Source organism: Centruroides sculpturatus, unplaced genomic scaffold (genome assembly GCF_000671375.1).
Source record: "Centruroides sculpturatus isolate CEXI.00-Female unplaced genomic scaffold, Cexi_2.0 scaffold435, whole genome shotgun sequence".
Classification (NCBI taxonomy): Eukaryota; Metazoa; Arthropoda; class Arachnida; order Scorpiones; family Buthidae; genus Centruroides; species Centruroides sculpturatus.
The window spans coordinates 244,037-260,623 of NW_019384953.1; the positions used below are offsets into that span (position 1 = coordinate 244,037).

Consider the following 16,587-nt stretch of genomic DNA (forward strand, 5'->3'; position numbering starts at 1 on the left):
CACTCGGTAAAGTGAAAATAAGATCTTTGCCACAAATAAATGTACCACAAATAGGTGTGCTTGTCGCAGAAACCAATTGCTATGAAATTCAAAGTGTCACCAATCTTTAGACTGCACTAGTAAGTAAGCACAATTGGATAATGTTACCTATGGTGAGTAAAATAGCGGCTCGTCTCTAATTCCAGCAAAGAGAAGAAAGAAAACAGTGGGGACGCACGTTCTAACCTAACCTAACATAGTCTAATAAATTACCATAATTATTACCAACCAAATTATTAGAATAGGTTAGGTTATGTTTGAACGTGCGTCCCCACTGTTTCCTTTCTTCTCTTTGCTGGAATTAGAGACGAGCCGCCATTTTACTCACCATAGGTAACATTAACTGCACAATTATATCATGCGATCACCAGAAAAAGTGTGATAACTTTATTATTTTTCGTCTCGGTCCCCTCCGTTCAGATAGATACTCAAAGTCCCAAAATTCCATATAATAATTTCCCTAATTGTATTAATATTTTAAATCGTTTGATTGTTTGTAAGTTTTTTAATTAGTTGATGATTGATTCTATCAACTAATTTGTTGATTGTTTGATTGTATTAACTTAATTCTTCAGATATTGAAAATTAAATAAAGAACAATATGTTAATTTAAGCGTACAGAAACGTTGCTGTTGTTCCAGCAAAGATCTTATTTTCACTTTACCAAATGCCTAGTAGGTAATTTGCAGATTACCTAGTTAATCTGCAGATTAGCTAGGTAATGTACGCATTAACGATTTTTGAGCTTTAGCGGTAACATATATACCACAAACTCTCATATTTTAAAAGTACTCAACATAAGAGAGATAATTTATAATTAAACTTAATACACCATTAATATTTATTATATCAGATATCATACGAAATAGATTAAGAATTTCAATCAATTAATATTTATGATCTTTCATATAAATACATTAAATTTCTTGTCTCTGTTACAGCTTAGAAAAATCAACCTTTATTGTTTACATGGCATTTCACAGGTGAGATATCAGGTAAATAATAAAGATTGACTTTTCTGAAATGTATTTTTTTCTTTTTTACATTTGAAACTACGTTTAAAAGAAAAGATACAATGCAAATATAATAACACGAACAACATATCTTTTAGCTGCAATTTTCAATACTCTGGCTATAAATCTGCTAATTTTAATAATTAATACAAAGTAATTTGCTACTACAGGTAGACGTTAGGCGCCATCTCTTATCTAAATTATTTAATAAATTATTTATAATTATTAATATTGATAAGACAGGTTTACTGTAGACTGTATATATATATATATATATATAATACATATGTTTAAGTTATATAACAAAGTAATATAAGTAAAAATGTAATATAATAAAATTGCATAATACGTGGTATTTAACGATAAAGCAATCTCTATTGTAAAAGGAAGATCTTCTAAATATTGAGGATATTGCACTCAAATATCGTAGTAATTCTTAAGCATTTGCGGAGATCTCATTTCATATTTCCTAGCGCGAATAATAACTGCACTGTAGTTTCTTAGAACCTATAAAGTTTCTTAGAACCTATAAACCCATTCTTAGAACCAATTCTTCATCAATTTCGTCAAATCGTTTAAGCAGAAACATCCTAATATAAATATGTATTGAGTCTATAATTATTTACATAATGTTTATAACAAATCACATAAATCACATTGCAATTTTCTTCTAACGTTTTTGCTCTGTTCCATAGAAATAGTTGTATCAAAGTTACATAAAATTCGCTTAATAGAAACGAATACACTATACAATTTCATACTTTAAGTACACTGTAATAAGTTAATTCTTATCGATATCGAAGCCTTGAACACTGTATTTTTTAACTGATATTATTATCTAAATTCCTTGATTATATTAATTTAATTCTTTAAATAAATAAGCTGTAAGTATTAATTTTTTTCCCCTTACTGTTATTATAAGTTATTCTAGTGAGTTAAAACAGTGGTTACATAATTTGGAACCTGATATTAAAAACCAGTTTAAATTTGTTTTATGCTTTTATAATGAATGTCACAGATGAATTTATTATCTCTTAAGCTATCATTATGGTAGATATACGTAAAAAAGTGAAACGATCTTACCATCTTAAAATTATTAATAAATTTTTCATGAGATGCTAAAGCGCATTTTAAATATTCTACACATGAACTTGTCAAAGAACCTTAAGGTTACTCATATACATTAAAATTTTCAGTAATACTTTACCGAAAAACCTTAAATTTGTTACAAATATTACATAATGTGTTTAAAATATTTAAAAACTTACTACGATCAAGTGGAACAAATGCCTCAACAATGCAGCATTTGTTCCACTTGATCGTAGTGGAGAATAGTTTTAAATAGTAGGAAAATTTCTTTTGAATTTGTATTTTAATTGTATTTATTTATAATCTATTCTTATCTAATCTATTATTTATTAAAATACACAATTTAATAAAATGTGTATTTTAATTATAGAATAAATTATTTTATATTTCTTATTATTTTAAATATCAGCTACAAGCAAAAAAATTAAATTAATGTCAACGCCCTAAATCGCTTATTGGACGTTACGAGATATTAAAAAAAACTTGTTTTCGTCTTCGTATAAGAAAACCCATTAGAAAGACTTCGGTAAGTACGCCAGTTTAATTTCTGTGCTTATAGCTAACATTTAAATTAATTAAAATAATATAAAATAACTTCTTAGTGTTATATCATATTTTCTTAATTGAAATACATACTATTTAAAGTTCAAAAGAATTGTTTCTATTATTGAAATTGCTCTGCAGCCTACGTGAAGAAAGTCTATATTTAGATGCTCCTATAGCTGTAATGAATATCTTATATAATAATAAATGCAATATTCGCCACATTATTGTGACGATACATTGTCGTTACAATAGAATCTCTGACTGTATAATATATTACATTAGTTCAAACGAAAATTTATTCTTTTGAACAAAAGACACTAACTCAATTTCTAATTATTTTAACTAAATCAAATTAGTATAATAAGTGCTTTAAATGGATTATAGAAACATTAGACTAACATCGATAAAAAATGTTAACAGGTTCTTCACCTCTGTTCTAAATTTTAAACTGGTTTGTAAAATAATATATTATTTTAAAAAAGTGATAAGAAAACTGATAAGATTAAGCTTCGCATGAAAAATATGAATACAGTGGGTGATCGGTTAACGAACATAATCCGTTTTAAGACTTTGTTCGCTATACGAATTGTTCGTTAACCGATTATGAATTTACCATAGGTTTGTATAGGAATTTGATTAATTCGTTTCGGAAACCCCAAAAAATAAAAAAAAATATATACACTTTCTTACTACGTTTATTTATATGTAATAGTAACAATATGTATATATGTTACCGCTAAAGCTCGAAATCCGTTAATGTGTACATTACCTAGCTAATCTGCAGATTAACTAGGGTGATCCGTTAAAGCTGCGAAAATTATTCCATTTCTCAAATTACCTAGGTAATCTGCAGATTATCTAGGTAATCTGCGAATTACCTACTAGGCACTCGGTAAAGTGAAAATAAGATCTTTGCTGGAACAACAGCAACGTTTCTGTACGCTTAAATTAACATAATGTTATTTATTTAATTTTCAATATCTAAAGAATCAAGTTAATACAATCAACAAATTAGTTGATTGAATCAATCATCAATCAATTAAAAAAACTTTAATACAAAAATCAAACGGTTTAAAATATTACTACAATTAGGGAAATGAATTTGCAAAACATATGATAAAATTGTACTTACTTATTAGTGCAATCTAAAGATTGGTGACACTTTGAATTACGTAGCAATTGGTTTTTGCGACAAGCACGCCTATTTGTGGTACATTTAGATTTGCAGTCACATTTTCTGAAACCCTGCCCAGTACCAAGGGATTGTTTTATTGCTGTTTGACGTAAAGATATTTCTACAGCAGGGACATCCATCTTCTTTCGTTAAAAATCTCTCTTTGCAAACACTGAATTCAGATTTTGCATACAATTGTTTTAAAATACCTGTTTTAGTATCAAGTTTATAAAAGCCATCCTCTGTTTTACTAAGAACCACAGCTAAAATTGAACGTGCATCAGTTTTTGCTCTGTCTTCTTCGGGTACTTTAATTCTCACAGCGAAACCTTCATCGACGTTTGGGTGCTTTGCATTAGAAACTGCTAACATTTTCTTTGCTTGCTTTTCTAAACATTTCTTGGCTTCATCACGCTGTATTTTCTGATCCATATTCTTTTTACAGATGATGCACAATACATTCTTACCATACCCTTCCTCTTTAGGATCTACTTCACCACAAACTGCGTGAACAAACATATTACACGATTTACACTTGTGAGCACTTGATGCTGCTTTTGAGCAAACAATACAGACTATGTCTTGTATAGTGCTCTTTACAGGCTCCGTACGAAACTGTGATGGCGATTCTGCTGAAGTTGAGAGTAACTCAGTGATGACTTCTTCAACTTGCAGAGGCGATTCCTTGGAGGTGCAGGGTAACTGAATATTCTTCGTGACTGCATCATCAATCAACGGTATAGAAGGCAGTTTAAGATTACTATCGGTAAATTCTTGTATTTCTATAGGTGATTCTGTAGAAGCGGGGGATAACGGAATGTCCTCTTGAGTAAGATTTGACTGTGATCTCATAATCACAGTCTCTTGTGAATCTTCTAATTTTTCAAGGTCTTCTTCAGTTTTTATCGAATGTCAAACAATTCTCCGGCATGGACAAACTTTTTCAAACCTTTCTCGCGCATCTGACAACGGCTCAATGAGTTTTTCACAGCCTCGTACAGTCAACACATCACACCTTTGAATTATTTGATAATCTCGAGATGATTCTTTCTTCTTGGAAACTTTTATTTGCTTTACATCTTCAATTATGGAATCATACTTTGGTTTGTTATTAAAACACTACGTATTATATTTTAAATCTTCGCTAAAGAGGTTTGCGAAGAATCTTTTCTTGATTTTACTCACCAATTCGGTGCTTGCTTGCATTCTAGGATTTAAATTTATCTACGTAAAAAGAAGGAGTGGGGAAAGGAAGTGAAAGAAACAAACTTTTGAACTTTAACGATACGGAAGCCGTTAATGTGCAGATTACCTAGATACTCTGCAAATTACCTAGGTAATTTGAGAAATTGAACAATTTTCGCAGCTTTAACGGATCACCCTAGTTAATCTGCAGATTAGCTAGGTAATGTACACATTAACGGATTTCGAGCTTTAGCGGTAACATACACACAGTTTGCATTTTTATTAGTCATGTGATTTTTTCGTTTGTGAGGGTTAAAGAATCTGTCCAATGTCGATTGCTTTTCTCTCTTCTTCAGGATTTTTCAGAAGTAATTAATAGCACTGTAATTGTAGAGAACTAGAGATCCCCAAGCCCATTTACCTCACCCTGGTTTGGATGCCATTCTAAGACTTGTTCTGACATCCTTCCACTTCTTCAAAGGATCTTTAATAGTAGATATCGGCATTAATCCTCTTTTTCAGAAGAAAACATATCTCGCTGAGTTTCTTTGTGTTCTTCATTCGATTGTTCTTGGCGTTTTTCTGTCATCAGACACGTTACATTTTCTATTATGAGCTCTTCAATGTTCTATATTTCTCAGAGATGATTTTTGTTACTTCTTTAGCTGCTTGAGACTTCTCGATTATACATTATCTTTCTTGGGATAAGATTGAACTGTGGCCTACTGTAGACCTGTTCGAGCCATACCGCCTAGCATCATCAGACATCTTCTGCCCAGTCTCTACCCTCGCTATTATATTCTCATCTTTCGAAAATAAAAACCGACGCAAAACTTAAGGAGTGGCCGATCGACAGTATCGCAAATACTATAAAAGAATTGTTTCTGTCAGAAAAATAAAAGGTTGGAATTACAAGGGAAAGTTTCAAAGTTCGGAGGAATACTATCCGATTAGTATATACTGGGTTGAGCGTCGATGTCGACGTCTTCCGCACTTCGAAAAGTTCCGAATTGTTGCCTGAAGACAAAGGAAGACCAATCGGTATTCATTATTTTACATCGCTTCTTCTTGTGTTTGTTCGGTGAGGTGTTCGTTATTCGAACACAAAAATCGTTCGCGAAAGTGTTCGTTATTCGATTTGTTCGTTAATTAACCGATTATCCACTGTATTAAGGAAGACTGTCGGAGTTCAGGAAAAAAACATGTCTAGTTTTGTCTTATATTTTAATTTGATAGTTTACAGTAATGAAATCATATGTAATTCTATAATTTTTTCTTTATAAATAAAAATATCCTACATTATGTTTGTTAACCTGGATAAAAACCTCATAAAACAATTTTTAGTTTCAGGGGTCTTGAAACGTCAAGATTCTAAAAACCGGACAGAAGTGTTAGATGATAATAATACAGTATTATGTTATAACAGCCAGTAAAGTAAAACTTTTAGCCTATTACAAATACTTTCACTTGTTATGTTGTAACTACCGGAAAATAAATTAATGTAGCATCGTCAATTTCGTCATATTTTTTGTTTAGTATATTTTCTAAAACACCTGGTTTAATTTGCCGTTCTGTTAAACACTAAACACTATTTTTTTTATTCATGATTAACTTCGTAATAACTGTTGAAGTAACAAAGCAACTATAGAAACAAGATGACAAAATTCAGTGTAATTTGGCTGGTGTTGCATATACACTATTGAGCCTGCGTACTTTCTCGAACATTAGTTCAATGGTTCACTACGGGATCGCTGTAATTTATCAATGTCACAAATAGAACAGTAGAGAGTCGTTTATCCGAAGGTCGGTTATCCGAAACGTCGATTATCCGAAAGAATTCCAGTCGACAAATTTAAATTTTCGCCAGTGCTGTGGCGCTGTAATCTTTGGCTATGTCTCGACTACCCAAATATTTTGTTTTTGATACTAAATTAACTTCTGAAGTATAATTTTTTATTGTTTTTATATTTTTCAATATATTTATTTTGTTTGCACAAAATAAAAAAATAACTTTTAACGATACAATAGTCTTCGTTAGGCTTAACTTCGACGAAAATTCAACGCGAAGCGATACAGAAAAATTTCAACACGGGATAAATTAATATATTTTTTCGTACATAATTGGTTATCCGAAAGATAAGTTATCCGAACAACCCCAGTCCGCAACTGATTCGGATAAACGACGCTCTACTGTATTTAAGATCCCACACTAAAAATCATTTATTTGAAAGTTACAGCACCACGTATCGAGAATGAAAATAAAAAGTTCAATATTTGAGGAAGACAAAGAACAGTTTATTTGGGATGAAAAGGCTGTGAAAAGTTTTAAAAAAGTCATAAGTAAGTGAAATATTTCTATTATATTTAGAAATAATACATATATTTATTTAATTTATTATTTTCTCCTTGGTGATTACTGGTATTGAACTTTCAATCTTTGAGTTAATGTAATTCAATAAACTAATTCTGCAACTTATCCGAATATCTAGATTTCTAGGCATTTAACTCACACTGTATTGAATATATTTCAAACATTATATATGCATTTCCAACTAATGTTGACAGTTTCTTTGCTTTTATTCAGTTAATATAATTATCATAAAATAATTGTATACATCATAAAACCTAAACTGTTCCAGATCTCCCTGTATATTACAAATGACGGCATAAATTTGTATATTTGTACAGATATCAGTAAACTACCTAAATTAAAACTCAAACAACATAATTTATTATGTTCTAAAAGTTTGAAATTTGTAATCTGAGAGTTAGAATTTATTGATTTTAATGGGGGATTTGCGGGGAGATAACAGATAAAATAACACAGAGATATAACAAAAAATCTAGCAAAGAGTTCCTTAATTTACCCGGCTGTTTGAAATTTTACTATTAAAATAATTTTTGTATTGCTAATTATAATAAATAAAATTTGTGTCGCCATCTTCCAGGAAATTTATTTCAAAAAAATTTTTTTTTTCTTATTAATTATAACAAGGAAATAGCTGAATTTTGAGGGTAGAGATGAGTTTTAGAAAATTGTAATTAATTAATATTTTCCTCGTTATCTGTAAGTGCGACCTCACTCGAAACATGACGACACAATAATTAGTGTTTCCCCACTCAATCAAAATTTAATAACATCAATGCCTCGTATACATAAGCAACCATGGCTTATTATTTTGTTTATTAACGTTTTGACGTATTAAATTGACGTTATCTTTAGACGTCAATTTAAACGAAACAGACGTCATCAAATAGACACCTCACAATAACACAATAAAATACTGATATTTTTTTATTTAACAGAAGATCAAGGAATAAAATGTTGTATGGACGACATTTTTCTTCTGGGAATTCTTCGCGCAAGAAAATATGAAATGGAAAGATCTCTGCAATTGCTGAAGAATTACTACGAAATTAGACTGCAATATCCTCAATATTTTAAAGACCTTCTTCCTTCCAAGGTAGAGCATGTATTATCGTTGAAAAATATGCAATTTTTGCCAAAACCCGATCAGAAAGGAAGATATGTTTTTCTCTTCCAACACTGTAAGCATTATTACGATTTTCTCTTACATTTTTAAAAGAAAATAACAAAAAAAAGTAAATTTATATTAAAATTTAGCTTTCAAATTATTAATAGACAAGTTATAAATATATTTATTTATTAAAAATACGGAAAATCTAAATTTATATTAAACTGAAACTCCGTATATTTGAAAAATATCGTACGAAGTATTTTATGAATTTTAATTACTGCGGCACCTTGTACTTCAAACGACTGCAATTTTGAACCTTTTAGAATTCAAACGCTCAATTCAAGAGGAATTCGACCCGGAGTTCGAATGATACTTCTACTTTCGAGTGTAATGAAAAAATATGAACCAATCTTTTGTGCGCCCAAGTTATCTCAGGCTCTCGATCTGAAAGAATCTCTTATGTTGCGCAACATATGATTTATTATTATAAAATAAACAATAAGATAAATTTAACATTACGGATTAGTATTATAAAAAATTATAAATGCTAATAGCAAGTAAAATGTTAATTAGTTTAGAACGTACTGGAGATCCAAGAAACGTGCACTCTCTTTCGATTCCACTTTTATGGACTTTCACAACCAAAACTTTATAGTACGAATTTCCTTGATATTCAGTACAATCCTCCCTGCAAAATTTCAGAAATTTGTCAAAAAAATACGGAAATTATTAAGCTTCAAACTGGGTGATATACAGTACATATCTATGTGTACTGTACAGAATATTACATATAAAATAAAAACCCGCAAAAGATTTGAATATTTGAAAGATTCAACCTCTTTTAAGTTCAAAAATATCAAAATCTATTCATTATTATGGTAAAATAAATAACATTTTAATTTAATTAGTCAAAATTTACGTATTTTATTTCCTGTTTTTTGTTTAATATTTAGGGCATTTAATTATTTCTTTTACATTAAATTATGTGTATCGATAAAATTAAGTTAGCAAATTGCCTTTTTTTAATCGAAATGGGTATTGTTTAGAGTATGAGAACAGATTAATTCACTATCCATTATTTCAAATAGAAAAATTATTAGGACTTCGAACAACCCAGAGTCCGAACTGTATCGTGGAACGAATTAAATTTGAAGTACGAGGCACAGCTGTATTCAATTTTTTGTCATGTAATGGTTGATACGTGAAATTTTTTGTTACTTTACAGCTACGTGGGATACATCTGTTGCAAATGCCTGTGATATGCTTCGTACTGTAATGCTATTCTTTGACCTACAACTAAATTTACATCGATCTCAAGAAAAAAAAGTTGTAATTATAGCAAATGCTGAGGGAATATCAGTATCACATTTCCTACAACTTACGCCAAGTTTTCTGAATTCACTAACGAAAGTTTTATTCGTAAGTAAGCCGTAATTTATATGTAATACCTACTTATATATTACGTATTTATTTATAGTGATGCATTATTTATTTACAGCACCAGATTAATTAACTGTCTCAATAATTATTAAAAAAAATAAAAACAATTCGGAAAATTGTATTTCGGCTGGGAAATTTTTTCGAAAAAGTGTAACATTGTTTTAAAGTTTATTGAAAAATCAATATGTAATATGGTTACAAAAACTCACACAAATTTAAAATACGGCGTGTAGAAACTACTAGCTTGAAAAATAATAATATTTTATTACAGTAGAGCCTCGATTATCTGATCCCCGATTAACCGACACCTCGGTTAACCGACCGTCCTAGTCGGCAAATTTCAAATGTCCGCTAGTGATGTGGCGCTACAATATTTGGCTATGTCTTGGCAACTTTAAAATTATTTTTACGTGTTTTAGCTGGCAACACTGGATCGACCATGAAAGGGAGCCAGTATTTAAACGAGGCTTAATTTTCTAATTTTTAACGATGCATTTTAATAGCAACGATTATTATTTAAAAAAGTTTTTGTTAGGCTTAACATCGATGAAAATTCAACGTGAAGTAGGTTAATAGCGATATACTAATATACTAATATACAAATTACATGGGATATAATAATATACTACACTAATAATGGATTTTTTCATACTTTTCGGTTATCCGACTTTTCAATTATCCGACCAACCCCAGTCCCCAATTGGGTCGGATAATCGAGGCTCTACTGTACTTATATAATCAATATCATATAAGAAACAGTATGATACGTGAACACGTACAACACGTACAAAAACACAATTAGAACAACTTTGCTCACGTTTCCAAAATTCAGAAGAAAGAAATTTAAGTAAACTAAGTTTTGATTGTAACTATTCATTTTTGGCTATAATATATTCACTATGTCAAAGTAACCACGACATTGTAGAGTACATGACCGAGTAGAATTACCTTCATTACGAATAAGTCTGAAATACAGATGACCAGAAAACATAACAGGTTAGGGCTGATGTCACCCACAATACTCATTGTTAATTGAGAGGTGAGAACGGAGGGAAGAAATCAAATCCTCTAACGAGTAAACTTTACGAATATTTTACACATGAATTTACAATGCAAATGTCATATAAAGAGAAATAACTCTGCAAGAAATTTAAAGAAAATTGATTAGAAAATATTACTTTAACTAACTTTTATAATTAAATATGAAATATATATCTAAACAATTCGTATATTTATATGTTTTTTTTTTTTTTTACTTTTTCTTTACTAGAGAGATTCGTATCAGGCTCGATTTAGTGAAATTCATTTCGTGAACTTGAATATCATCATGAAGGCGCTTTTAAGCATTTTTATTCCACTTTTACCAAGTAAATTGAGAGACAGGGTAAGTATCACCAATTATTTATTATAATTAACATTAAATTTTTTATATTTTTTATATCTCTTACAAATATAAATATTTTATAACACGAGTAGAATCGAATTTGTAGAAACTCAACAATAACTTACTGTATATAAAACTTGAGTGTATTATTTTGTTATTTATAATAAAGTAACAAAACACAATTTTATAATAGAAAAATAAGTTAGAGAATAACAGGTTTCATCATTGTTTTTATTTTTATTTTTATGTTCTTTTAATGTTTTATAAATAGTTGTATCCAGCAACATATTTGCTGTAAAATTGGTTGCTAAATTAGAAATAGTTAAGAGAAATAAGCGAATAAACTTATTTTTATTAAGTATACTAATAAAAGACATAAAATTCCTTGGAATACACAACGTTTTTTGTAAATAATTTCAGAGTTACGTGTTTATTTCTGCATGCAAATTAAGTCGGTAACATATAATCGAACATACTTTATCATTTTTCTCTTGCCTAATTACATAACAAGGAAATGTATTGAATTACTTTCAAATTTGACCCTCCTAATCTTTTGTAAATCTTCACATTTTAAGTTTTCCTGAACCCAAAAAGTCAAAAAAAGAGATAAAATTCCGTTGTGTGTTTATGTTGGCGTCTAGTATCTGAAGAATGGGTAAAGATGAATAAAAGAAATTTGGCATTATAGCTTGTGTATAAGGGACATAGATACAATCAATTTTTGGTTGATAGAAATGCTAGTGGTGAGATAGAGGGGTGTATGTGTCATATCTCGAGTGGGGTAGACTTGATGAAAATTTCATACGTTATTAACGTTTACGCTTTTTTATAAAACTTATTACAAACCTCAAAATTAAGCCTATTCTATATTATAATAATAAATTAATAACGATGACATCTTTTAAAATAAGTTTTCTTAACAGATAGTGTCATATAAAATGTATTAAGTTATGATTAATAATGTAAACCGAGGGGGTAGAGCGTCGAGCTTGACCCCACTTATCGGCTTCTTTGTCGGGTGATGGCTAGGAGGGCTGTATCGAGTAGAGAGGTGTGAGTAAGTCGACAAGGTGTCCGTAAAAAATTATAGACAGGTCCACGGGTTCAACAAATAATACATTTAATAAACCATAAAATTATATAAAGCAAATGCAAAAGCGAATAGCTACAAAAGTAGAAATAGTCGAAATTTTTAAGTCGCGACAATGATTAATCCATTCTTGTCGGTAGACTGTACAAGTTCTGTATCTTTATCTGTCCAATATTCTCTAAGTTAAACTAACCTCAATCTAGCTTATGACTAAGAGAGAGACCCGAGAGAGAGAGGGTGAAATTTTTCTAAGTGATTACCTCTGTACTTCTGTACGTCGGAGCGCGGAGTTGACCATTAGTCTTCCTTTAGGAAAGACAGCGATTATGGCGGAAGGCAAGGGTGGCGACGGACAGAATGGCGGTATGGATCTGTTGAAGTCCCCTGATGATGTCCGCAGTTGATGTACGTCCGGAGGACTGTGTCCCAACCCTTTTTATACACGTCCCGGAGGGGCTGACTAATACCAGTCTGATGCAATTCCATCTAAGTTTGATTTGCGTCCGGGATTTGTTCATGTTATTTGTCAGAAATCGAAACATTTCTTTAGATTTATTACTTCTTCTATCCGGTATTGTCACCCTTTCCACTTCATAAATTTGATAACAGCTGTCAAAGCAACTGAATTAATTACTGGAGGTGACTAAAGTCAGAGTTTGTCTTGCATCTTAGTAATAATTGTTCCTTATATGGTCATCTTGATCGGCTTTATCGTTGACAACATCGTACGAAATAGTAGGTGTGTGGGTTTTGAGTTTTTCATCTGAAAGTTTAAAAGATCACTTCTCGAAGTGACGCAAAAATTTGAAGGAAGAAGGGAAATAATAATGAGAAAAAATTATTGAAGCTTTAAAATTTACAAAAGAGCTTAAATCTTCACAATAATATAAAAATTATTTTTAAAATAAACTCTCACAACAACCTAGAAAATTGCGAAATTCGCTACTGANGGGATCGACTGTATTGTATAAATTTAAGTATACTCACGAACAAAACTTTAGTCATTGAATTCAGATAATTTGGTGTATATTCCTTGCCCATTTGCTATAGCTACGATACGATGAAGATTTAATTATAGATCCAAGAAGAGCATACAACAACGAAGCATATGTCACTTGCACTTGCAACAGAAGTATCCCAATTAGATGTAAAAGAAACAAGAAACTGAATGTGTTTTCAAGAAAAATTAAAATAGAAAAATTCTTCAATTGCTTCCTATGCAATTTCATATAATAAATTATTTAAATTTATATTTAAAATTTAATGTTCGTAAATAGTTTTAAAGGCGATTTAATTGGAAATAAATTTATGCCATACGGTCTTGTAATAGGCCTGACAGCCCAGGATTTCTATATACTGTATTTTATACACAACAAATATCAATAGAAAATATTTTAAAGCACAATGGTATCATGTATTCGTTTATTTCCCACTATACTAGCATTTTAGTCTGAATTTGTAGTGTCATTCCCCTGTACATCATACTTTTCCTGATAACAGGAGAGTCATGCCGGTCATCTATGTAACTCCATCCAGGAAAAAATTTTTAAATCGAATTCACTGGTCTCGATTTCTATCTATCTAGCACCGTTAAGAGATTAAAGAAGGGCAGACGAACAAACAGACGATGGAAATTTATAAGTGTACAATTTTCTAAATTGTAGCCAATCAGTATGTGCTAAGAAAAAATAATCGTCTTCGAATAGTAACCGGAAGTAAATATACACTTAAAAAAATAGTATTAGAAGATATTATTCAAATTAAAGCAGCTAAATTGCTTTATTGAGCAATTATATACGTATAAATTAGAAATAAATTGATATACAGTCGACCCCCCATAACACTGTTGATTTTTCCGTTTTATATGAATTCCATGTTGTACGAGTCACTTAGATTTTACAAATACGTGAGCCGTTCACANGGTCATCTTGATCGGCTTTATCGTTGACAACATCGTACGAAATAGTAGGTGTGTGGGTTTTGAGTTTTTCATCTGAAAGTTTAAAAGATCACTTCTCGAAGTGACGCAAAAATTTGAAGGAAGAAGGGAAATAATAATGAGAAAAAATTATTGAAGCTTTAAAATTTACAAAAGAGCTTAAATCTTCACAATAATATAAAAATTATTTTTAAAATAAACTCTCACAACAACCTAGAAAATTGCGAAATTCGCTACTGAATTGTTTATTGTACGATAGAAAAGAATTCATTTTCAAATTTACATTCCTTATTAGTTTCAACAATATGCTACGGTACTTAAAGTAAGTAAATGTAAAAATTCATTAAATGAAGTGATATATGTCATTTATTTACTCAAACACGTGCATAATTTTCATCAAATATTGTCCTCTTAAATTGAATGTTACTTTACACATATTAATGTAAAAAAAGCTAATTATAATTTATTCGTGAATTACAGGTGCATCTTCATTCTGATATGTCAACATTATACGAATATATCAGTCCCGATTGTCTGCCGTTGGAATACGGAGGAAATTTGTCAAGTTTCGATCCGACTGCAGCCAATAATATGATTAAAGCTAACGAAGAATTCTTTCGAAAAAACGAAGAATACGTGAAATTGTACGAAGAACAAAGAAATAAAAATTTCAGTCTAGGCACATTTCGCTACGTACGTGAAGAAATTGAAGACGAAAAAGTGAAGAAACTTATAGAAAAAACCGAAGAAAGATTTAAATGTTATTCTCATGATCCAGAAGCATTTTTGGCTGCAATGAAAGAAGATTCTGAATTTGAAATTACACATTTCTAAATGATATAAACTTACGCTATTTTGATGTAAATTGATATAAATATATCTGAATTACTCTCAAATAATATGTAAAAATAACTGTTGATAATAAATTTGGATATAAAACAAATACTGGGTGGGGCATAATGGAGTCCCACATTTACGAGGTGAATTTAGAAAAAAAGGTATAATAATATGAAAAAAACTTTTTATGTATTCAAAGTACTTGCAGTAAGGATTTTTTGGTTAGATTTTAAAAATGATGTCTTCCAATGGGAGTTGGTGATAAGGTTTTCAGTAGTCAACATGCTGTAATCGGAAGAACAACGGGGCTTTTTCATGGAGACTTTTTTCAAAAACGCCGAGTCCGTTACTGCCACGCAGAGGGCATTTCGCACGCGATTTGGTTTAAATCCAAACGAAAGTGTTTGTGCTTGGAAAACGATTTTGAAATGGATCCAAAATTTAAGGGCCATAGGATCTGCAAATCTTAAAAAGCCAGTCGTGCGTCCGAAATCCATGAGGACACCTGAAAACATCGCCGCATTCAGAGTGTCAATAGAGCGGTCGCCAACGCGTTCTGCTCGGAAACATGCCTCTGCACGCCAGATATCGGCTCGAACGGTAAGGCATATTTTGCACTGTGACCTTAAGTTACACTCTTATAAGGTTATGATTGCTTAAGAATCGAGTCCAGTAGATTGTGTAGAAGACGTACAGATTGTTGTAATAAGATTCTTACAGCTGTCTCCTAGCGGTATTTTGTGGAGTAGCGACAAAGCACATTTTCATCTGTCTGATACAGTAAACAAACAGAATTTTCGTTATTGGGCTCCTGTAAACCATCAACCGAGAACTCCATCAACGACCTCTTCACAGCCCGAAAGTCACCGTTTGGTATTCTTTGTCCTCTGCAGTCATCATGGGGTCTTTTTTTGAACAAAATGGCGTCACTGTTTCTGTGACTTCCAAACCGATACTGCGACATGCTGCAGAATTTTTCCGCCACAAAATAGAAGAATACAAGTGGCTTTTGGTTTTAACAGGATGGAGCCACAGCCTATACGACCCATTTTGCCAGAGATTTTCCCCGGGATACTAATTTCTTTAGGAGAAACCGTAGAATAGCCCCCTTGCTCTCCTGATTTGAGCCACTGTGACTTTTTTATGGAGGTATCTCAAGGCAGAGGTTTTTAAACATCGCCCTCGAACCCTACAAAACTCAAAGAGGGCATTCATTATGAAATCGCAAAAATTCCTTCAGATATGCTGGTGAGAGTTGATGAAAAATTCAAGGAACGGTTCCAAATGTGCATCGCCCGTGAGGCCAACATTTGGACGACATCACTTTTAAATCTTAACCAAAATAACCTTATTACATGTACAGTGGGTGATC

General features: G+C 31.2%; 1 protein-coding gene across 1 annotated transcript; it reads left to right on the top strand.

Moving 5' to 3' along the window:
• Nucleotides 1-2,567: 2,567 nt before the first annotated feature.
• Nucleotides 2,568-15,212, top strand: LOC111632302 (alpha-tocopherol transfer protein-like). The gene is made up of 6 exons (XM_023376701.1): nucleotides 2,568-2,667; nucleotides 7,278-7,386; nucleotides 8,353-8,595; nucleotides 9,751-9,944; nucleotides 11,236-11,349; nucleotides 14,859-15,212. The coding sequence occupies exons 2-6, from the start codon at nucleotides 7,299-7,301 to the stop codon at nucleotides 15,210-15,212; spliced, it is 993 nt and encodes a 330-aa protein (XP_023232469.1). The 5' UTR covers nucleotides 2,568-2,667; nucleotides 7,278-7,298.
• Nucleotides 15,213-16,587: the final 1,375 nt, after the last annotated feature.

What these genes read in the sequence shown, in the direction of transcription:
- LOC111632302 (XM_023376701.1), top strand. Translation starts at nt 7,299, where the DNA reads ATGAAAATAAAAAGTTCAATATTTGAGGAAGACAAAGAACAGTTTATT. An exon ending in AAGTTTTAAAAAAGTCATAA is followed by an intron (nt 7,387 to 8,352) that starts GTAAGTGAAATA and finishes TTTATTTAACAG; the next exon opens with AAGATCAAGGAATAAAATGT. An exon ending in CAAGTAAATTGAGAGACAGG is followed by an intron (nt 11,350 to 14,858) that starts GTAAGTATCACC and finishes CGTGAATTACAG; the next exon opens with GTGCATCTTCATTCTGATAT.